This window comes from Hetaerina americana, unplaced genomic scaffold, assembly GCF_022747635.1.
Source record: "Hetaerina americana unplaced genomic scaffold, ioHetAmer1.1.p SCAF_90, whole genome shotgun sequence".
Taxonomy (NCBI): domain Eukaryota; kingdom Metazoa; phylum Arthropoda; class Insecta; order Odonata; family Calopterygidae; genus Hetaerina; species Hetaerina americana.
The window spans coordinates 770,835-795,697 of record NW_027287539.1 but is presented as its reverse complement, the minus strand read 5'-3'; the positions used below and the strand labels follow the sequence as shown (position 1 = coordinate 795,697).

The window sequence follows — 24,863 nt, the reverse complement described above, 5'->3', positions numbered from 1 at the left end:
TCTTTTATGTCCTATGCTCCGCCTTTTCAAGCTTTAGTTCTTGCTTATTTGCACTTTATATCATAACTAGCCATGCACGTCACTATTTAGCGTGGAACAGTCCATATTTTTAACGTAGGTAGTTAGGCTAAGCATACATTCATGGTAGAGGAAGAAATGTAAGGTCCTTGACAATATGGAGAGATAGGGAATCATATGGTTTTCCAGAGGCAATCTTGTACTGCCCTTTTCTGTAGCTTAAAAGCATTCTTTGTCAGTTAACATCAGCAGAAAGGAATACCATTATAACGTACGAGTAAAATTCACCATACTGGATACCCAATAGATGTTTTGGTAGTTTTATGTATCATGTGAGTACAATTTTTTGCTAAGAGATTTAATATACTCTTCACAAGAGATATTTGAGCCTAATAGGACACCTAGATAGATTTAGCATTCACGAGTAAATTTTGATATACTTTTCTGAGGGGAAATAGTATCATTTTGCTTTTTTTGTTTAGGCCAACGTGAATATCGCTGTACCATCCGTTTATGTGACCTGATACCATTCCAGGACCAGGTTGTCCGATGAATAAGAAGATTATGGATGTACGTAACATCTACGTACAGGATTGGTTTCATTCTAGTGATACTGGTCATTGGTGGTTTATTCAGGCGTAGAAACAAGCATTAGTAAATAGTACAACAGTAGTTCATTAATAGGGTTATTGCAGATGTCGTATTCATCCCCCAAACTTATAATAAGTATACCCGCGTTTTAGTCAGATATTAATGATGGAATTCTGTATTAACCATTAAAGTCTGATGTTTCTCCGTGTACGAAATTTCCGTAAAATTTACAATAGGGTGGAGCACGGAAGCTTGCCCACCAGTAATAGTAGTGTTTTTCTTCTATAAGGACATGCGCTCGTTCGGGGCATCAAGCAGTCAGTCTTGGTTTAAGAAAGATTTTTTTTAGAGTTTAAGACAAATTAATTGCACAAATACCAAATTAAAAACAAGGATTGTGGCGCACATATTCCTTTTGAGAAACTTATCTCGGAATATATCACATATGAGCAATAATTAATTATGACATGTTTAAAATGTTATTGCAAAACCATCTTTTAGAGAATTACATACCTACAAACCTTTTCCTTTATTTTGCCCAGAGACTCTAGTGGAGAGATTACTATGCCCACATTTTGAGGAGGAATTACAGAGAGATTTTTCAACTAATTTGATTGCCTTCAACATTTTTTGAATTACCAAAATATTTGGGCAACTGTTCATGCATCCACCTCAATACCTCCCTTACGCACAGACTTCGCATAGCATCACCAATCCAAATGCTCTGCATATTTCCCGCCTTATTAGGATTTATTCCAAAAATATTCTCTCATACCCCACCAAGATAGTACCTGTATGCTCGTTTCAGTTCAGTCCATTTTAATTTTTCAATACCTTTCTATGCTAATACCTCAAAACCCTGCAACTTTTATTATCATCCTCATTAGATGACAGAGTTAGTGATTCACAGAAAACTATGCTCCATACTAAAGTTTAAAACAATTTTTCTTAACATCCTTACTCCATCTCTGTCCTAAATGTTCCAATTTTTCTGCTTATATCCCTACTACTTAGACCATGATTATCCATAACACTTCCTGTAGAGGCAGTGTTTTACCTGCTTTAGTTTTTATTCCTCAAATTTAACCATTTGAACTTCTTCTCGAAAAACAACCTATTTTGTTTAAATTGATTCTTATCCCATGCCTGTCACACATTATCTAATGTGCTCATTAATTATTTTAAACGCTTAATTTAGCTAAAAATTTACTTATTCCGTTAAAGCTTGATCACTTAGCAATCTGATATTATGGATTACACGCCTACTTTCACTCTTTCCTATGGCTCCATTCCTATTACCCCTGCATATATATAGAAAAGGAAAGGTGATAGTGGGCATTCTTGTTTCACTCCCTTGACCAGCATGGCCCATCCACCACACACCTTAGTTGTCAGAGAAATCCATGAAACAAATTTAATATGATTATACTCTTATCCTCCTTGGTGTTGTCGTAAAGACATGGGAAGGACGACCCGACTTTGGGTAAGAGTGAAGCCAGCAAGACACTCTGCGATCCTCAGCCGTTTATTAGAGGGGTCAGATTGGTAATGTTGACTCGATCAAGCACCGGAACGGGTAAGGCAGGGAACTTACAGGGGAAAGGAAGTATTCGGGCGGGAATCATCCGCAGACGTGCTGGCAGCCGACTGATGAACGCGGGGCTTCGTCGATGGCGGTGGCCTAGCGGGGAGTCCGATGTCGGTGGTCTAGCGGGGAGTCCCTCGGATACTCCGATGCGGCGGCGACCAACGGGCGAACACAGGGTCTCGGCAGCAGGTTATATCAGTAGACTGACCCTCTATCGCGTCGGTCCGGATCGCCTCCCTGGTCCTCTCTTTCTCCGCCCCCGCACCACACTGCCGACCCAAGCTGGTCCGCGCGCGGCGGCACCCCTCCCTAGGGCCTTCCCCGTGACGTTGGTCACTGGCCCGGTAGCCCCTCCTCCCACCTGGGATTCCCTCCCTGGAGGCGTAGGAAGGATCATTGCCCCCGAGGCCCTTTGGCGGTGCCCAAGAACCGCTAGGGTTATAGAAACCCTTCCTACGACCTCGCCGAGGCTTTCCCGCTTTAGGTCTTCCGGGCCTTTCCCGTGACGTCAAAGAGTCCGTCGCCTATCACAGGCATTGTCTGGTCATGCCCCAAAAGCTTACAACGGCGAGAACAGAGCCCTCACCACAGTGTTAGTGATTAAATTGCTACTATAACATCACGTTAACCTTCGCTTTTTCAGCCCAAACTAATAATCCCCTAAATAACAATTTGCCATCCTCTTACAGATGATCAAGGCCTGGAGGGACAAATAGATCCTTTAGTCTTTAGGTCATATTATATTGAAGTCCTACACCATTACGAGAGAAAGAACTTGACCAGGCTGCCAAAGGTCTTGCAGGTCCTATGAACAATTTGGACCCAAGAGGGCAAAATTATTGTTCTTTGCTCGAATGAAATGAAAGCTTATATTGCTAATAAAAAAGATTTGGACAAGGCAAGAGCAGACGGGACTACCTTAAGTTCTTCCACTATAGACGGGTGCAACCAAAGCTAAGTGTCTCGGAGTGAATCAGGGCAATACACAGATGTGTAGGCCTTTGACTTCCGATTCAAATCTATTATTCCTGCTGCGGATGTAGGCTGTGATCCTACCAATTCCTGTTTGCTGTACATAAGCATCTGTTCCTGGTCATCCATGTTTCATCCCTGTTCCTGCATCAATTTTGGCCTTCTTCTCCAAGGGACTGGAAGCCCTAGGTTGGCTCAGGACTGAGAGAAATAAGATTGCTTTCCAGGTACAATGTGGAGATGTGATTCTTTTGCTGCATTAAAATATGCAATCTGAATCATTGAGGATAAACGCTGCTGAAACCTCAAGATTTTATTCTTTCTCCTGTTCATGTAATTCTAGTGTGCCTTTTCTGAGTGCTCACTTATCCCCAAAGAATGAATGACTGATTGAAGCACTTTTCCACTTGATAACCATTTTTATTTTATGACCGGGTTTCAATGTATTACATCCTCATCAGGTAAAAAAAAATTTATCAAGTGGAAAAGTGCTTCGATCAGTTATTCATTATGTTTGACTTTCACCACATCACACCTGAAGCTGAATTTATCCCCCAAGAAATTGAGTCCTAATCAACTATCAATTGCTCTGGTGCAGTGCTGTCAAGTGTTTGTTTTTCACAAAATACGCGACCTCCAATTTTGATTTTATTCTATCAATAGGTCACATTACTACTTATTTTAACTAACTCCCTTGGCTAAAACTTGACTACTGCATACTTTAACCCTTCTTTATCAAGTTCTGACAATCAAAATGCCTCAAAACATTACTATCAATTATCCTAAGTAAGGTACACTAAACGAACACCAGAGGGAAAGATAATCTGGTAATACCACATCGTGGAACGGCCACAAACAACAAGTCGTTTTCAGTTACCCCTACCTGAGGGAGGAGTAAGCTTACTACAACCACTAGTGCACCTTTGCGGCCATCGATTATAAGTGTGCTGCACAAAATGCTCCTCAAGGCACAATAATTAATGAGAAGATATTTTCAACCTTCACACATAACATGATAGTACTAGGAATATGATTTTAAGGATACCATAAGTATATACTATGATTCATAGCCATTCTGCATCAACTAAATTTATGCACATGTATACACGTTCAAACACAAAATCCCACCATATGGCGAGTAAATATTCATTCACATTGAAATAGATATAAGGAAAATTGATAGGAACACACAGAAAGGATGAAAACAGGAGAGGTGGGGAAGGCAGAATGGAACATCACGAGCTCAAAAAATATTTCCTGACCGGGACTTGAACACCAGATCTTTCCACTTGCCTGGCAGATGCTCTAACAACTAGAGCTATCGCAGAAATGTAATTTACACTGAGATCTGTGGGTCTTATTTGTCACCAAGTGCCCTGATTGATGTTGTATGTTTGCTTACCTACGGTCCTTTCCTCTTGTTAGTTATCTACTTCTCCTTTGGTGGGTGAAACTACCCCCCGACGCCATCTCTTGGCCAAAGAATTGAGCACTTGGTGACATATATGACCCACAAATCTGTGTAAATATATATATATATATATATATACATACACACATACATATACAAGACAGGCTTCCATGCAGTACAGTTACAATCCTCTTGTCTCTCCTAACAAAACACAACCTAACATCTGATTCTACAATAATAGCCCATAACTCTTCCTCCCACATTTTCCTAAACCTTAAAGGAGTTCCATAGGAATGTTGCCTACCCCTATGGCTTTATTTGATTTTATCTCCCTTAATGCCCTTTCTATCTCATCATCGAGTATTCCTGCAACTAAGCCACCTTCCTCTACCTCATGTTCCTTTTCTATGTCTAACCTTGCTGGCCTAATTTCTTTACCATCGAGTTCTTCTATACATTCCTTCCATTTCTCTTTGGTCTTATCTGTTTCTAATATTATTTTACCTGACTTCTCTAACTGTTAACACACATTTTCCTTTCTTACTTCCCAATAGTGTTTTAACCTTGTATAGCACACCTATTTCAACCTTCCTCTGTAAGTTCCAGGAAACTGTGGGAGAGGCTGCAACAGTAACTTTTATCCATATCCTTGCACTGCATCTTCCACGCTGCTTTTTTGGCTCAATTTGCTATTGAACTCTCTGTGCTTCCATCGTAGTTCTCAACTCATTTCCCTTAGTCATGATTTTCTCTACAGCCAGCAGCTACTCCTACCTAGTCAATTCATTTAATGCTTCTACATTCCATTTCCTAACCCACTGCCTTATCTTTTTGAATGAGATGTTACACTTCATACCAATTAAATTATCTGAGTCCACATCTGCTTCCGGGAAATATTTCATCAGTTGCTTGCTCTAGATTGACTAATCTTCTTCCTACCTTTTTATTCAATATTATGGCAAGGGCAATATTATTAATATAGGCTCTTGTCCCCTCCGCTGTATACGACTCTATCACTCCAGTAATCCCCACTATCCTTCCACCTCACCTCGCATAGACCAAGACATCTATATATCCACCTTCTATCATTCATGTATACTCTCTTATGTTCCTGTCCTCAACATGGCCCTTACATTCCAAGTTCCCATTCAAACTAATTTGGTTTTCTACTATATATTCTGTGCTACTGGTTTTGCTATGCCAGGCTCCTGTGAGATGACAACCATGGAAGCCTTGACTCTCCCGCTGCCAGGAATGACACGCAGCCGATTAGGCAGAGTCCCGTAGTTTTCAGGACTCATTTTCCCTTTATATTAATCTTGGGAGCAATAATTGAGGTGGTTTAGTCCATGGTAGGGCCTGATGATATATTCCAACATAGCTACAAAATTATAGGATTAAAAAAAAAATAAATGGTAGTCATGATATACACATGGCTTAACTAATATTCGTCTCTGGTTGGAAAAATATGGGGAAAACCACAATAGATAAATACAGTATGCTCCATTTTACACTTTTTTAAACAAGAGGCTCATTTACAGCCATGACATTACGTATCAATGCTGTACAATTGAAGAGATATGTGTTTCCATATTTAGAGGTTAGTCTTAAAAGTTTCTGATTAAACAAATAAACAAAATATTTTCTTCAAATTAATGTTTATTTTTCAACACAGTCTCCTTTTAAGTCTATACATATTTCGCAGTGATGCTCCAACTTTTTCAACCCTTCAAAATAGTAGTTGACACCTTTCTCTGCAAAATAGACATTTATGTATGCGATAACCTCTTCCAATGAAAATCTGTCCTCCAAGTAAAATTTCAAGGTTATGAAACAGGAAATAGTCGCTGGGGGCCAGACCTGGTAAGTACACTTGAGTGGTCAAGATCTGGTGAGTACTGGTCAACCAAATCAAAGCACAATTAGTGAATTTTAGCCATGGCTACCACCACAAGTGTGAGTCAGTGCATTGTCCAGTTTGAAAAGCATCACCCTTTTCTTCCAACACAGTCGTTTCTTTTCAATTCCTGCCTTCAGCTAGTCAAGCAATCTTGGATAATACTCTTCCATTTTTGTTCCATCGTTTTGAAGAAAATTAATGAACAAAATTCTGCGACTATCCCAATAAACACTCGCCATCATTTTCTCGGCCGATGGAACCATCTTCACCTCTATCGGAGCAGGTTTACTCTTTGCAGTCTACTGCTTTGACTCTTCTTTCATTTCAGGAGTGTAGGTGTATTCAAGATTCATCTAGTTATAAATTGACAAGAAAACTGACTCCCTTTGCTTACATGCTCCAAGGTTTTGGAAATGTTCACTGAAACGCACCTATGTCTCAAATTGAGCAAACGTAGTACCCAACACACTTATACAAAAAAATGCAAATTCAAAATCCCATCCCTTACTCCACACTGTGGTTCAAACATACATGGATTAAGATGTAATAACATCGACATTTACAAGTTCACTTGTAAGGACTGTAGTGCTATCTACATAAGCCAAATGGGAAGATCATTAAAAACACCAACGGAGGAACAAACGATATTTTAGGAAATGTGGTCCTACATCCCAAAATGCGAGACAATAATTAGCAAGTATTCTATTTCCACGTGTGAAACCAATATGAATAAGAATTCTTGAAACTATATAAAATGGACTAAGAACCAACAGCAAGTGGAATTTTGTAGAATTAGAGAATTGATATTTCTAAAATGCAATATATTTTTACCTTTGTAAACTGTATCTAAAAACGAGATACTCAAGGCTTTTGGTGACAGGGTAACAAGGTTTGCGTCAAATATCCTGAAAAGTTCACGCATTCCTTATCAAAATTTTCGCTTTTATTTATCCCCAATTTCAAAATTAGCATTTATGAAAAATAACTATGTTGCCCCTAACCGTCTAGCAGGTTAGCAAGAACCACCAGGCCTTCAAAGACATCATTGGAAAAGAACACCCAACTCACATATATCAAGGGCTCTTTTCTTTAGATGGCACTTGTAAGCCTGCTCCATAACCCTTAATAGTTACTAAATTCGCCCCCGGAAACATTTGGCCAGAAGCTTTTAGTATATTATTATCGTACTCCTTACGATCTAAGATTCTATAGGAAGAAGCATCTGGTTCAATTTCAGATTCCCTCCCACTTTCCCTCTTTTTTGACAACTTTTTCATCTGCCTCCTTGCTTTTCTTAAAATACTCGCCTTTCTCAGACATAACTCTTCATTTACCACAACTTGCTCTTCGACACTTATAATTTCTGAACTGTGTATTTGGCTTAATCTAATGTCTTCATCAGCATTACAGATGGAATCACATTTTTCTACTTCTTCAATAGCACTTGACTTAACCCTATTGCACTTCTTAATACCCTCTCTGCCTAAAGCATTCCGTGATTCATCGACAAGTGAACTTTCCTGCCCCTCAGAGAACCGTTCACCCTTGCTATCTTTCTTTTTCTTTTGGGAACCATCATGTTGCCAATTAGCGTTCTCATCAACAGTATCATTTTGGCTAATATCATGTTCATTATTCACAGTATTAGTGCCCAACTCCTCTAATGATAAAGTCTCATGTATTTCCTCACCCATTACCTTCTTTGAATTCTTCCCTTTCTTTTTTTTCTTTCCCACCACCAACTCAGGATGACCTTCCTTCTCCAAACCATCGCCAGTAGAAGATCCATCCCCAGGGAGGTCTAAATCTACAAGTGCTGAATTCAAATCTTTCCTTTTTCTTTTGTTTGCACCATTTTTCTTCTCACTTTTCTCCTCATCAACCACACACACGGCATCACCTACTTCCATATGCTCGGACTCGTCAACGCATATCGGCAAGACGGGCAGATTTTCACTTGATTCTCCCTCCTCTTCACTATTTATCTTCCTCTTCTTTCTCCGCTTACCCATCTCCTTCATATCACAAGGGCCTCGAGTTCCTTCACTGTCTACACTAACCTCCACAGAATCCTTACATTCCGTGTCCGACTCTGCCTTCCTCTTCTTGCCACCCCTACACTCTTCCTCCACACCCTTCATCTCGGCTTTCTGCCCAAGACACTTAGAACCTTGCTTCTGCTCCAGGTAATCATTTATTAAGCCACCGACAATTGTTTTCACTCCAAAGGAATTATTTGTAATTATGTCTTCCACGATCTGTGAATTTCCAATGCTGCCCTCTGCGGGCTTATCACCTCTAACACCCAGGATGCACCCCAAATCTTTGGTACTGTACTTGGATACATCCTTCCCTCGTGTGAATTTCTGATAGCTGAAAAGATAAGTTTTCACCAAAAGCAACAATTAATAATTATGAAACACACATTAACATGCTTGAATGGTCCTTTTTAACTTTTCCCGATTCCTAATGAATATTTCATGAACATCCAATCACGGAGAAAATGGACTAAACTAAAATTTCATAACAATAATGTTAAAGGTTGTATTTCCCAGTTTTGAGCACAAAATTGTTAAGTATAAAAATTATCCATTTATGGACACATTTAATATATATTTTCCCCAATTAATTGGAAAATTAAATTTTTTCTCATGTTCCTATTTATGGTGGACAATAATAGATGTCAATTTTAACATTTTTGCCTTCTGATTTATATTTCTTCTGGACATGCTGAATGCATTTTGCAACTACGTTTGCAAATAGATTAAGTTGCACCTCAAATGCTTACTAGTGTTGGTTAATAAGACTATAGCCTCAACAAAACATTTTTAATCACCCTGCAAATGTACAGCTCATAACAACCCCTTCCATTTACACATTTTTCTCAATTCCTATCTTTGTAGAGCTTTCTCTCTCACCCTGGAGCAATAGGGTTGTTGAAAAAATGTGAAACATAGCTGAGATCTCATAGACACATAATTCAAATTGTTTTTGGATGGAAGCATTCCATAGAATGGTACATAAACACTTAAATTAGCCAGATAACATAAATATATTCAATTACATGGCAATTGGCCAATTAACTACTCTGCTGTGGTAGAAAGCATAAAGGATAAAATTGCTGTTATTTCCAGTGCTCTTAATTTTGTGATTATCTTCCTCCTTTAATATCTCCCTTAATTCTTCAGCTCCTCTCATATTTTTAGTATATCTAGTTTTTCGTTCAACTACATTAACAGTTACTTATTACAATGGTGAGGATACACATTTTAGAATAGCAAACAAACGCGTGAGAACATCAATGCCACTAGAAGATTAACTCGACACCTTGCAAAGAATTTGACTCTGGTATTGGCACTTTTGTGATCCTGGCTAAGGAACTTCATACACCAAATTTAAACGTAGAACACAATATAGTAAAATGCAGAAAATTTTTAGAAAAAGATGCAAAGAACACGCTTTCAATCTTCCATTGGCACAATCATTCCAATTAGCTCAATTTTGTTAAAATAAAATACAGCACATGTTGCAGCAAGGCTAGACACATGACTTCAAACATCAAATTGCTGAGTAGACCATTTTAAAATTCAATTGAAGAGTCCATAAAGCCATATGTGGTGAATCTGAAAGAGTCAAGTCTGAATTATATTGTCACCAGTAGTGCACATCTCAGCTAAATTGAACCGATTAGTCTGCTCATTTTTTAATATTCATCAATTGTTATGTATATGATCATCTTCGTTAAATGCATCTCGGTTTCAACAATAACTTCATAGTCTAAATTAAAACAAACGATTGCATTTTAGCATGTATACTTTATTTAATCAAAGAACTTATTTACATTTCTGGTAGCAATGTTACTTTCCAATGCAATTAATGACTAATATTAACTTTAGTTTAATGACTTATTTTAGTCACAATTCTGCAGCACAGCACTTATGTAATACATTAAATAAAATTATGGAACATATGGACATGATACTGCTTCATATTACAATTTCAGTCAATTGACACCTTTTTCTTTTGCCCCCCCTCAAAGGTACCACTGTATATTTCAAGAAAAATTAACTGCTGGAAATATGAAAAAAAACACCATTAAATACAAACCCCATATCTGGGTTATCAGAATTCTTGTTTTCCCACAATTGATGGCAGTTTCATCAGGTCCCATTAAAAATTCCCATTATTTTGGAACCCCGTATTCACACGATTTCATTTTCAGTTTCACTGCTATTTGCATTACTAAGCGCTGGATTAAAAAAAGTTCACATTCTAAAACAGTTACCCATGCACATAAGGCTCTAATAAAATAAAACTTTTTTGAACTAATTTTGGACACACACACTAAACTAATACAAGAGAGAGCAGTAACATGAATGGTTTTAGCAAAGAATTTGAACATGATATGCACTAGTGACAGAAATAGGAACTACTTGATCTTGCGAACTAAGTCTACCAGGGATTTATGTCAAGAAGTGAATACATTGCCCAACAAGGAGTTAGCTCTGCAGATTATTCATTTTAGTAACACCTGAGGGAGAATATTCATTTCACACCCAAGCTGAAAATATGAGGAACGAAAAAGACTTTGGCCCAAACAATGTGATCAAGTATGAGCAATGCAAGAACCGGTGACAAACAATTGTGATCATTTGTCATTTCAACAAAACAGATATAATAAAGAGCCTGAATAATTAAAGTATTGAAACATGATTCATTGCATCAAAATTACACGGACTCAAAAATAATTACATTTTCTTCAAACAATTATGGAGTCGAAGAAGTGTTTGCACAGGACGAATGGTGAGGTAGCTCAGATTCTCATGTGCTAGGTTTTTCTCACTTACTTTATCCTGCTTGACAATGGAAAGATGAGGCAAAAAAAGAATTTTTTCAATTGAGGATAAAATAACAATTCTGGAACAAGTTGATTCACATGATGAACTTTGTATTGATCTGGCAATACATAAGATTGCTGGTTTCTACTCTGAACACAACAGCGAAAAAGCATCATTCAATCCTGAAACATGCAAACCAGGGCGAGAATTTTTCTCGGCAGAGAAAATATGTCAACAATTCCAAGTGTAAAGAATTACTAAAACAGTGGTTTTTAATTGTTACAATTGTTAAATATCCTGCGAATGGTGTCATCATGAGAGAAAAACTTTCGGAATTTCCCACAATATCGGGAATCCAAGATTTCCCATTGTCTACTTATTCGTTGGATAGGTTTACGGATAGCCACAATCTTGCACACAAGGCTGCACGTGGTGAAAGTGTTGACTTTGAGACCATTTCGGTCAAAGGTATCAGAATTGAATTGACTTCTTAAGGCTATCCCTCAAACTATGTTTTCAATGCCAATAGGGCAATCTTTTAATGTGCTACCAGCCAAGTCCCTGTGCTTCTGAGGTGAACAACGTCATGGAGGGGGGCTCAGCAAACAAAGGATCACACTCTTATTAATCGCAAATGCAGATGGCAGTGAGCAGCTTCAACAACTATGGTTGGTAAATTGAGTCCCAAGTGCATCCTCGGTCAAGAATAAAAATCTTGCCCACTAGATATATACCGTACTTTCCAAAACTTTAACGAATTTGTTTGACAATGACCATGCTCTCGATGCAAAAATGGGGTCTCAGAACAGCACAATTCCTCTCTTTGATGATCAGTGTACAGCCCATCCACTGAATGTACACATGAGATACGTAGAGCTATAATTTTTCCCAGCAAACTGAACTCGCGAGATCCATCCAATCATTAGATTTAGGTATAATGCACTTATTAAGGTGCATTATCGAAGATTGAATGTACAGAAATTCCTATCTGCATGATTGCAATAGGAATAAAAATGTAATCGAAATGAATGCACTGGAAGCTTCACACTATATATTATTGACTTGAAAGCAAGATAAAGACTCTATAAAATAGAACTCCTTCAGGAAGGCAGGATTTTATGTTGATTGTAATGAAGTAATTACGGTGGAGGTATTCCTGATGATGGTATAGACAATGTCATTAGTAATCCCCCATTTGTATTTTCCCAGATTTTACAGTTTTTTTTCCTGGGATCCGTAGCAAAACACAAATTCGGGATTTTACAGCATTTTCTTAATAACACTTTCCTAACTAAACTGGCTATCATGTTTAGAAGCCTTATGACTATAACTTAGAAAAGGGGCTGAGCACTTTTTGCTAATACAGTGGAACCTCATTTAACAAGCACCTTTTATACTGAGTAATTTTCATGAGAGCTAAATTATTTTTCTCTAAATGAAGAAAACAAGTTTTAATTATGAGTGCCAAAATAGTGGAAGTTGCAGTTTGTGCAGATATTGCATCAGTTAAGTGTTTAAGCACTTGTTCCGATAGCATCTTAGTGTTCCTCTCGATAAAAATTTGTCCAAACTTGTGTTCAGACATGTTATTTGAGATTTTTTTGTGCAAGGAGTATTAATTCTTGCGAAGATGAAACCAAAGAAAAAGCCACAAGAATAAAGGCATTTGGGAACGAAAATAACCATAAAAATGAAAAGTAACACCATGGAAAAATGAGAAAGAGATGGGATTGTGGCTGATCTACCTCACACGTACAATTGTTTTACACCAACCATTTGATTGATGCATCCGCGGGAGTGACAACAATATCTATCCAATACTTACATATTCTCCTCAAAAAGCTCATAGATTTGTGTATTACCAGCTGCAACAGGTTTTTAAATATGATGAGACAGGTCTAAATTGGAAAAAGATGCCTAAGCAAATATAAAAGACCATCATGCACCAATTTATGCGACTGCAATAAGCAAAGTGAAAAATTAAACTGCTGCTTGTTTACCATTCACAAACTCCACCAACCTGCAATCTGAAGTCAGATGGGAGCTAGGCTCATGCCATTTCTTTCATTTTGCTTTACACTAAATATGATTTGTTTCCTGTAAATCAAATTCCAATTCCAGGTTTGTTCATTCTGCGATACAAGAGACAATGATTCATGATCCTTAACAATGTATTTTTAAATAAATTTAAAATAAACTTTTTGGAAAAAATCATATACATATACCCGAGTATTTTTTTTAGCATGGAAACATTACCATATTTTACATTAATTTATAGGGGAAAAATTGTTTTGCAAAACGAGCACTAAGAGAAGATTTGGAGAGAATTATGCTTATTAAGTGAGTTTCCTTTGTACCTGGGCGCAACGCACCCTCATACTTACTGCAATCTATTTTTAGATGCCTTTGAGCGCTCTTCAAGTGACCTTGGTGGTGCACGGTCCACTTCACTGGTGTTCTGACATAGGCTTTTTAAAATTTCATCAAAGTGAGACTGGTGTTGGCACCACTCCGTGTCCTTTCCGTCGAACCCAACACCTAAAAATAAGAGAAGTAGAAATATTATAAAAAATTTTACAACAAGTATTTCAAAAAGAATCTTCAACATGGAAAACAAATGCATTTTAATCTCAATATTATGAGAGCTAAGGGTCTCTACTAAATCAGTGACCATCTTAAGCACTCATTATTACAGACTGGGATTTCATTCATTCATTTCGTAATTCATATCACTTTTTAGGACAATATATCCATCAACGAGTGTATTTTACAACATAAGAACAAGGATATCAACAGGGGAAACTATTAACAATTATATATCATGTGTCATCTTCAAGTTGTTCATAGCATGCATTGCCATAATGTAATAATATGTACTATATTTCCCAGCCAATAAGATGCACCCTGATTTCTAAACTTCGACTTTATTCTTGCATCATTATCAGGGTTTGAAGTGGCCCAAAATGCCTTTCAGCCACCTTGCTTCCATGTCCTCAAGCATTATTCTTGAATTCAAGTTAAAATGCAATCCACTGAGACAATTCCATGAGGTCATTATCTTTTAGGTATTTATGTGGTGCTTAATTTTAGTCATTAATATATTACTATCATTATTTGTATTAAAAGTGACTAATTTCTATGCCTTTACAGCACTCTTAGTACTTTAGATGGAATTCCTGTCGCATCGGAGTTTATCGAGAGAGAAAGTGGATGGTGCTGGGCAAAAATCCTGTAAAATTGAACAATTTTTCCACACATTTTTAAATACAAAAATGAAAATCCTTATAAATTTTTGCGTACTTGAGTGTTTGTATGATCATAAACAAAAAGTCATTCAATGTATTCCCCACTTGCTTGAATGACAGCCTCCATCGGTCTGAAGTATTCGGAGGCCCGTTTTCACGCACCATGGTCCGTGTCATCTACATTTACATAATACCCCGCAAGCGTGTGTGGCGGGGGGTGTTAGATCACCAACCATAAAAAGGAACAGTATCGATGAATGGCGTTTCAACAGTGACACTCAATTAATTAAGTATTTTTTGGCTGTTTGGACTTTGTGACCCTTTCGACCACACTCCACATACAGTGGTTCATTGAATTTAAATCTGTACTGTTGGAAGGCCGGAATCTTTTGGATCAAATCATATTGCTGTTGTGCGACAACTAACTTTGCACCAAATGACTCATCTAGGCTAGCACACCATCCTGCTGGAAAATATATAGCCTTCCGGATGAAACAGTTCCCACCCACAGCTTTATTACATTTGTCAGAACACACAAACTTCTTTGCTTATATTTCCTGGCAGCTTAGGAAAGCATTTGTCTTATTCTAATGTTTTTAGACTTATAGGTCTTTGATAATTTGACACACAATCTTTTCACTCACACTGACAACCACCATTTTCATATTAATTGCCCCGAATTCTCAAAAATGAGCTCCTTTTGAGTAAGTTATCCTCAATGGTGTTGCAAAACCATTGTCACACTTGACTGACTCATTATACTTTTCAACGACACCATTAAAATCAATCTCGGGCACCTAGAGCAACCAGCATGAACACTTGCAGTAATCATAGCTCTTCGGTTATACTTCGCACCTGTTCTCAGCATTGCGACCTTTTTGAGGTTCACTACTGTTCTGTAAAACATCAAGCTTATTTGAGCACCAATGGTGACCTCTAACTGTGGTATAAAAAGGCAAGAATTTCAAATTGAATTTTGTCCAGCCACACCCTCTATGTATGTATTAGGAGAGAGGAAACATCCTTAATAACCTTCCACCTAACATGTATAAGTTTCTTGTCAGCACCACGTGCGAGATGAAATTATGTGCACTATAAGGTATAAATTCAGAATTTATTTGAAATCATTTTAAGGAAATTCTTCCAACAAAATATTTAAACTCATGTTGCTTACAACTGACACAGTGCAGTGACATTATCGAAATTTATAATAGGCAAGCATTTTCTATGCCTAATGTGTGAAATATTCTATATAGTATTTAATCGGTGAATTGGCGTACGCATATAGGTATAAGTAATGCTTGGGTACCCAGGCCCACAAGAGGCAGATTGGCTTTAAAGCACATTTTGGAGTAAAAAATGTGGATGAATGTTATTGGCCTAGATATGCAGTGTACACATTTTTGGCAGTTGACCTGTGAGAATGCACGTGCTTGATATTTGGAACACACTAGTTTTATTGCACCTTGGAATTGGATGAGATTGCCATTTTTTAATGTCAAGACTATGAAAATATTAATTTCATGGTCAATAAACATTATTGACACCGCATTAATAAAACAAGACAACATCGAGATAAATACACAAACAGTCATAACCAATGAGATCATAGAATCCAATTTAAACGCCCAATAGTGTGTCTATGATCTCATTGGTTTTACATCTCCATCCCATGGGCTTTACATCTCCATCCCTCAGATCCCACCCACTGCTTCATATTTTCATCATTACTGCCACCAGGCTTAAAACCTAAGTACTTATTAAATGTTATCAGCTGGCCAGAGATAAAAAAAGATTTAAGGCTTTTAAGACATTGAAATAAGTTGCAAAATCTACCTCAACGCCGATTGCAATAAGTAGACATTGTACAACAGAAGGGTGGATGAATTAAGGTTTTTTTTAATCGACACATGAATTCTTAATTGATTTGGTAATTATTGGAATTGGCTGTTGATGGGAGGGAGGAAATAATAGGTATTTCGTAACAATTATCAAGAGTTTTACGGTGGGGATCTGTGTGTTTGGGAATGGAGTAAGGTGGGTGGGGAGGATATATTGCAGGATGCTCAGTAACTATTGATTCTAATAATGAGGGGGCGTGGGACATTGGCCAATACAAAGAGCTGGCCAGAGTTTATATTCTATGACATTTTTTGAATCGCAGAAAGAAGCCTGGAAGGATGAGAGATATTTGCAGGAGGGAATTTGAGACCAATATAGAGTAGGATTTCAATCCAGCACGATTGAATAGAGTTAGAGGGATTTTGGCAATTCGAATGGATTTAGAAAAGAGGGGTTGTGGATTAAGAATATTTGAAAGATTTGCTGAAAGTTTAAATACTACAGATGGGCATTTGAAAACCCGATTTGCGGTGGTTTTCTTGGGAGAGACAGGATTTTATTCAGGGAATCAGGGTTCTTGCAGATGCCAATGCCTCACATAGAAAGAGGGTACACGATTGATCTCCTAGGAAAGTGCCATTGGACCTCTTTTAGTCCTACTTTACGTTAATGACATTGACTCTGAAGTCACTAGTAAGATATATTTATTTGTTGATGATGCAGTAGTTGACCATGATATCCATGATTCTGAGGGCATAGCAGCTTTACCAAATGACCGTAATGCTATACAATGCTGGCACTCAGCAATTAGAATTAAACTTTTAAAAAGGTGTGTATTGATGAAGTCTACTGCATCAGGAACACCAAAATGGAGTGAGTAGACTTGATTAAATACATAGGCATTACCCACTCTCACGACCTCTCCAGGGTGAAAGACACACAGGGAATATGCGGATAGGCTGACAAATAACTAGGACTTATTAGAAGAGCACTGAGTAAATGTGATGAAAAGGTCAAAGAAATGTTATCTTTCGCTGGGTAGGCCTCATTTAGAATATGCTGCTAGTATATGGGATCCTCACAAAGTTGGATTGATTGCCGAATTGAAAATAGGAAAGATGTCTCTTAGTGATGATGTGGAAATTTAGTACTTGCCCCATCATACTATGGTACTGGATCATACAATTAAATTAGAGATATTAAAATCAGAACAGATTTTTAAGTGGTCATTTTTCTACGAACGATAAGGGATCAGAATAAGATTTTCTGACCACTGTATGGTCATATTCTGGTCAAAATTAGTCAGGTGTGTATTCACCCCATCACACACCATAGCAGTGGCTTTCAGGATACTAAATATATATATATATATATATATGAAAATAGTATCCCGAGTCCTCAAGGCTGACAAAAGCATGACAGAGGCAAAGCAAAAACAAGGTGACAGATACAGTATAGAAATTATTTTAAAATTAGGAATTTCTAGTGACATTCTCCCCTCGCAGCAGCCTTCCTTCCGAATTGAATGGGCTGTTGCTTATATTGGTGTGACTAGGCATCTCCAACCCAACCTCTCACCTTCAAACTGTGAAACATACTTACTGAAAATTAATCAATTCCTTTTTTTCTAGTATTTTTCAGCTCAAATGGGAGAGAGGTCAGTCAAAACTATCACACATGATCAGGCAAAAGGATTTTTAAACTCAAGTTTACTAAGCTATGCAATCCGTCTTGAAAGAGGAATTTTGACATCTTTAAATAAAATTCAATTCAATTTGGTAATCCCCAGGTTTTGTCCCTAAAGTATTAGCAGGCCAAAAACTTACCAATGATCAAGTGAGGGTTCATTATCATTTGATATGAAGTAACAACATGAGTGATCCTCTTTCAATGGCCTCTCATTCCTACATCTGATCCATCTCATTAAGTTTAAGTACGCAAAAGAAAAAATAAAAGGTCAACAACAACAAACGTATGACTTTTTAAATGATCCACTATATAAAACAAATCCTTCCTCTATTCATTATGTTCTGTTTAAATATTGGAATACATTTTAAACAGCTTAAAATAATGAACAAATTAAGAATAATGTCAAAACTTTTAGCAACCAAAAGAAACCTCGCTTCCTTTCCTCGCTCTTTATTTCTCACCAGGCCAAGTCACAGTTCTCAAACTTGCGCTCGCTCTTATCCCATTTCCTCTACCTGGGGATTTACACAACATTCAAAGGTCATTACCAAAATTAAAAATACCCCGGCCCCCGGGTGCAAAACAATGAAAGTATGTTTTGCAAGGTATTAAAGATGAGTACCTTTCCAGAGAAGTTTAGGAACAGCACCCCTGACAATGTGTCTCTTCAGAATGCATACATATATGTTACTATACCAGCCTATTTTCCTCTTAAGCCTTCTTTTGCACACAAGATATCACTCTTGCCAATATCTTGTCTGTTAACATCTCTATACCTATCGATGCAATATCATGTTTTAGAAACATTTTCATTTCAAATCAGTATTTGATACACAGTGCCAGTGCAGTATTGAAGTGGGAAAATCAGGCAGAAAGGACACCTTGTGGATTTGGTACGACTCTCACCATTTTATGGTCGAATAGTAATTACGTTTTTAGGACAATTTCTTATTAAACGTGCAGATTATCTAAGCGGTGGAACTTATATATTGGCCAACAGTGGCATCACTCTAAATTAGTCCTTAAGATTAATATTAACATGGTTCTAGGGAAATTTTCTCATGGAATAGTGTAATGCCCAAATCTTATTCCATTCAAGAATGTTAACTCCTCTCAGTAGTCAATTCAAAACTACAGACTTTAAAATGCATTGAGGCCATTCACAGTCCTATTTCCCACAGTGATATGTCCTATTGGGCGACAGTATTACCAGATTCCAGAAACAATGTGGATACTGCGTGGGAGTGAGAGGCAGGGATGGCGCATGTAACCCTAAAAAAGGGCAGAAGGAGAGCAAGCTAGGGGCCCAAGTCTGTAACTCATTTCTACCGAGAAAGGCGCTTCTGAATCTCCCAACCCAAGCCTATAACTTGTTTCTCCTGGGATAGGAGAAAGATGGATCTCCCGTAGAAAATGAGTCTCCCAGTCCAAGTCCGTAAGTCATGAATCAACTTCCGGGAGACTCAGATGGGAGAATCTAGACATCAATCCAGAGAGGCCATCCTAGTTTACTCTCCAGGAGAAAATCCATATTTCAACCGTGATTTGCCAATTATTTCCGAAATTTTGAGCAACATTAACGATATAAATAAGATTAATTTCTGAATTTTAGGAGTATTTGATAAAAAGCAATAACTCACAATTCAGCAGAATAATTTTAGATATTTTTCAAGTATTTTTCCCTGGATTACGAAATGCCTTCCTTATCTGTCACAGGGTTTACTATTTGGTTTACGATTATAAAATTTCCATTTCATGTAAAAAGTAATTATTATTTATGAGCCAAGCAGGAGTCAGTTGATGGTTATTTCTAATCGTTGCAAACAAGCAAATCACAGCCAATATAGATGAAGTAGGCACTATTGCTTTCAAAATTCATGTAACCCAGGCTCCAATGTGAACACCTTGTTTGGTAAATGGATAGCTTTGTGCAAAAATTAATAATTAACTATTCATCAGTGTAACATTGATAGAGGTTGGTTTTGGGTCGAGATGCTTTTACAGGCAAAATCACCAAGACTTGCTAAAGCTGCCGTATTCGAAGAAATGCCAGATCACAAGCTTATTGGTTCTTCATCATTAATATTTTCTTTAGTAAATTATGAAAGAATTGTATTAAATTGTAGTGTCGTTCCAGTGATTTATTTACATGCATCACTGACAACCATTAATACTTGAGACCTTGAGTTTTAAATGTCCATGTAACTACTATACATATACCCATCTGTTTGTAATTGATCACATGATCTATCATTCATTTAACAATACGGCTTTGTATGAATATTGCACTCATATCAATTGCAACTATAACATGCACAAATTAAGTTTCCATTATTTATTGCATAGTTACCATAGTTAATTTTTTTCAACGTAGCCAATGCTGTGGCTGCATTCAAATGCTATGTAACAGTTAATTTGAATGCTTATATACATAAACATCTAACATTAACATTTTTGAGTTCACTTTTCTTCAGCAGAAAAGAGTTCTCCATCAGTTACAGACTGGCACCAGGAGGATTCAACAGAAGAAAATATTCTCTCTTTTCTCCTGGAGAAAAATGTGACAGTCTTGAACCCCAAGGACAACTCTCACTCGGGGGATAGGATGGATAGGGATAAGCCTACCAAAAGACAGTCAAGAGAGACTATGACAGAGCCATCGGGAAGGTTTCAACTACTTGAGATGCTTGATCAGAATAAGGATTACCAGAGGGAACTACAACTATATGAACTGGAAGCACCATGGGATTTCCCCCGAAAAATTAGAGTTGACAGAAGTAAAGGGTCGGAAGGAGTACTATAAGAAAAAACACTCTCTCATAAATGGGAGGACTAGCAACATTGAATGGGGAAAGGCAGTTAAGCATACATCGCTGGGTGCACCAAATAGGCCAGGGGTGCCGTAGTATGAGTGACTCAAAAGCTTTTACCCAGCCTACTCTGTAATATGCGACAATGTGAACTCAAAGAATTACCCAGAAAAAAACCTAAATAAAAATTTAGTTTTAGTCTAGGGTAATAATGGAAGCAAAAATATATAATTGTTGGGAGAATTGCTACATTGCAAAATATCTGTAGTGCACCTGATTAGTTATGCTTCAAAATATAAGCGTCAGTTCTGTTTGGCCCTGAAAAATTCTCGCGCGATTAAGTTTCTCTTGACAAAAGGGTTCTGAAATAAGTTTCAATTCCTTGGACCAAAGAACCGCAAACTGATTCAATCATAAGAAATGCAATAGGGCTCACACACTGTTGAGGTAAGCTGCATGAAAATAGTTAACCGGAAGAGTGCATGGGATCAAAAGCGACTATCGAAAGAAAGCATGTTATATAAGAAATCACAACTTCACAGATATTAGTTGATGAGTTTATGGATTCAAAAACGCTCCGGAATGACAGGGAGACAGGGATTAAGTAGGCATGAGGATTTGAGAGCACGCGAACCAGTCCTCCTCCATATAAACAATGCAGTTACGCCAGCCACAGGCCCAAAAGACCTACCAAGTGAAAGATATTGACTCGGGCAATATTCGGTGAAAACTTTTGAAACTTTATCATTTTAGTTTTATCTTGGGTGAGACAAGGCCTTTCTCTTGTCAGCCAGTATTATGCAATAGCTCCTCTACTACCTACTTAATCATACTTACTTCCCCCACCCCTCTTAATATGTTACAGAAATTCTTGCAACCAAAATTTTACATCCCCTATATGATGAAACACTTATCAAAACCATGCCAATCAATAAATTGAATTTAGTGTGAATACTTAAGGGGTGCATTAATAAGGAAACCTAAAGGGTGTTTAATTGCTAGCGAATGAAAAGAATAAAATTAATAAAGGATACAGGCATCCAAAAAGAATGTATTTAAGCCTGATGAGCAGTAAGATAGCAAAAGGAATATTAACTGTGGAAAAATTGGACACACAGATACTCTAAATAAATAGTTTGAATCTGTGAGATATATTGTAGCTTTGGTGAAGATATTAATAGACATGCTAAAGCTGGCAGAAAGGTTCTAGTTTAAGAATATCAAAATAAGAATAGTAACCCAAGGCAGCAAAGATGTACTAATCCCCACAAATAATATGGATGTGACACTTGGGCATCCCAGGATAAGATGTCTGTTGAATTAAACATTAAGGTGAAGGACTTGAGAAATTTCTGTGGTAAAGGTATCAGAGAGGGAGAAAGGAAAGTGTGGACTATGAAAGTACTTGGATTTTATGCACCAGATAACGATGAGACTTAAAAGTAGTCCCCTACAATGTTATTTGTCAGGTTGGGAGAATGAATGAGTCGAGTGGATACATGGGAATGAGGGAACAGTTTTCCAGGATTAGGTGGACTGCTGTCCATAACTAAGTAATGGAGTATATTAATAATTAACTAAGCTATGGAATATCATAATCATGCGGTTGATATTGCCTTCCCTGAAAGAGAGTACATGTTTGCACAGAAGCTCGCTGACAATGATCACCTTAGATAAAAACCTGAAACCCATTCACATTGAATTGATTCTGGGTTACTCAGGGTCAAGGTGAATCCCAAGCCAAGGCTAAAAATTCGAGCAATTAATGTAATACATATATATATTTATTAAAACACTTTACCAGCATTATCACTTTTCACTATAACATGGACGGGTGCGGTAATGCCTTGCTCGTTCGCTCCTAGTCCTTTTCCTGCCTTCCAACCCATCTTCTCCAACATTTTTTGCCCAAACTTGTTGGAATCTAAAAGGACAAAAAATGTATACATTATCAAAATAGTTCACAAAGTATCACACACAAAACTACCCAGCTCTTTTCAATTAATTTATATTTTAATAAACTACAGTTAACACATTTAACTAAAATCTATGACATTAGTCTTTTTCATATTTTTGCATTGAAGTTTTGTCAAGGTACTAAATAGGATAAAAATTCACTTTGACTTGATAGAATATTCTCTACTAGCATCTTGAAAAATGCTGTATAAGAATTGAAGCTTCAGACTTCAGAAAATAGGAATTGGGTAGTTGTTCCACAGAACTCCTCTCTAGAATTGTTTTTTCCCCTTCGGACACCACGAATGATTCCCATCAAGTGAAATCTTACATGACGACATAATTAATTTTAATAAATCAAAAGAAAGGCAAATGTGACGTTACAAAATCTTCCCCACTTCATAGGGCAACTATTAATTAATTAATATCCGGCTGTCAATAATGTCGCGGACTCCTAACCCAAGACATACCCTCACTCCAAAGTTTTCCACGTGGATTAAGTGTCCATTTCGTTTTCCTCCTGGGTTCCGCAAGCATTGCCATGGTTGGCTGCAATGCGCTTGGGGCAGTAACTTACCTGAAAGACGCAAAATGAAAAACAAAACAGAACACCAGGATGAGTCGAAAAACATTTAGAAGAGGCAATAACTAATGCCAATCATGAAGGAAATAAATTACTTCTAACAACCCCACAAAACTCACAAAGTAAACCGCAATCTAGCAGGGCTACCAGATTCCCAAAACTAAGAAACTTACACGCAAGGTTTAACAAATATTAGTGAATACGGGTAACCACGTCGTATGTAAATTGGACGAAAATTCTTAACAGTATTCGACGGAAATAGTGACGGAAAACTGGACTGAATTGTGGAGGTGGTTGAAGTCCGACTCGCTAGGTGACGCCAATTGCCTCGAATGTGAAAGTACTTTAAGCATCCGCCGATGGAAGGCGTTGGTGTATATCACACAAAGTTGCTTTGAATAAGAACACAGTAATCAATCCGACGGTCGGTGTAGTAGGTGATGGTAGAGATCATCCAGTACTAAGCCCTATACGGCGTGTGAAAATTCACACATCAGGGTATGGGGGCCGGTTCCTTTCCCTGTACCGGTTAGGGTTTCCCAGGAAGATCTGGTACCCGAAAAATCACTTAGCTTGGGTGTAGCTGTGGGTACTCTGAGAGGCTTGCCCGGGAATGGAACCCGGGACCCTCCGGTCACCAGTCCAACGCTCTACCCACTGGACTACCGCGACCCACCCTATTCATAAAGTAAATATTATTTCAGCTTAATTTTTTAAGAAGTAGGCCATCACAAATGAAAAAAAATTAATTAAATTTAGATGTCAGTTCAGCTTCCTTTAACGTAACACACCACGCAAAATCTCGAACAACCCCTAGCAGACGGCTTTACGAAAAGCAGGCTGGCTGCTACTTGATCAACTTGTTTCCCCTGAGAAAGGTCCTTCGACATTAACCCGGTCTGCAAATTGTTTCACCCGAAATTTCACAAAAATTTATTCTCATTGTCATTTTTGCTATTTACGAATGGGGAAGTAAAACTTTAAGAGACTCCACTTTGTCTTGCGTAGAGTGGATACCAAATATGTAGACTACTACCTATTTCGGTTTTTTAACGTCTTAATGTAATAATTTCGGAAATTCCTTGCTCCTGGTGAACAAAATATAATTTACCAATAAGATTGCAGTGACACAAAGAAATGATATGACGAGACACCTCTCGCATTAGTATACCTACGTATGATTAAAGCTTTGAGAAATGCGTCCCTAATCTAGTAAATCACCCAAGCAATGAAAAAAGCGCCAAAGAGAATTTCTAAGAGTGTTTTTTACGATACTGAACATTTTCTAGGTTGAGTATTTTGTCTAATACGATCTTTAAAACCTTCCTGATGTTCCAAATTAAAGTGTGAATTCCTATGCGCGGGGAAAATATTTGAAACTTCAATCGTAATTATTCGAATTATAATTAACGTGCCTGCA

The 24,863-nt window shown here is 37.6% G+C and overlaps 1 protein-coding gene across 2 annotated transcripts; it reads right to left on the bottom strand.

The window, feature by feature from the left end:
- Positions 1 to 6,231: 6,231 nt before the first annotated feature.
- LOC139699783 (PIN2/TERF1-interacting telomerase inhibitor 1-like) lies at positions 6,232 to 23,724 on the bottom strand. Of its 2 annotated transcripts, none has more exons than XM_071598218.1 (5): positions 23,563 to 23,724; positions 23,331 to 23,437; positions 22,706 to 22,828; positions 13,703 to 13,856; positions 6,232 to 8,853 (listed from the first exon to the last, which is right to left on the bottom strand). In XM_071598218.1, exons 2-5 carry the CDS (start codon positions 23,401 to 23,403, stop codon positions 7,554 to 7,556), a joined length of 1,650 nt encoding a protein of 549 aa, XP_071454319.1. In that variant the 5' UTR covers positions 23,404 to 23,437; positions 23,563 to 23,724; the 3' UTR covers positions 6,232 to 7,553. The 2 variants fall into 2 exon arrangements, with proteins under 2 accessions (XP_071454319.1, XP_071454318.1); XM_071598217.1 differs by having other exon boundaries at positions 23,617 to 23,724.
- Positions 23,725 to 24,863: the final 1,139 nt, after the last annotated feature.

What these genes read in the sequence shown, in the direction of transcription:
- LOC139699783 (XM_071598218.1), bottom strand. Translation starts at nt 23,403, where the DNA reads ATGGCAATGCTTGCGGAACCCAGGAGGAAAACGAAATGGACACTTAAT. An exon ending in AGTGAAAAGTGATAATGCTG is followed by an intron (nt 13,857 to 22,705) that starts GTAAAGTGTTTT and finishes TCTTATTTTTAG; the next exon opens with GTGTTGGGTTCGACGGAAAG. An exon ending in GCATCTAAAAATAGATTGCA is followed by an intron (nt 8,854 to 13,702) that starts GTAAGTATGAGG and finishes TTATCTTTTCAG; the next exon opens with CTATCAGAAATTCACACGAG.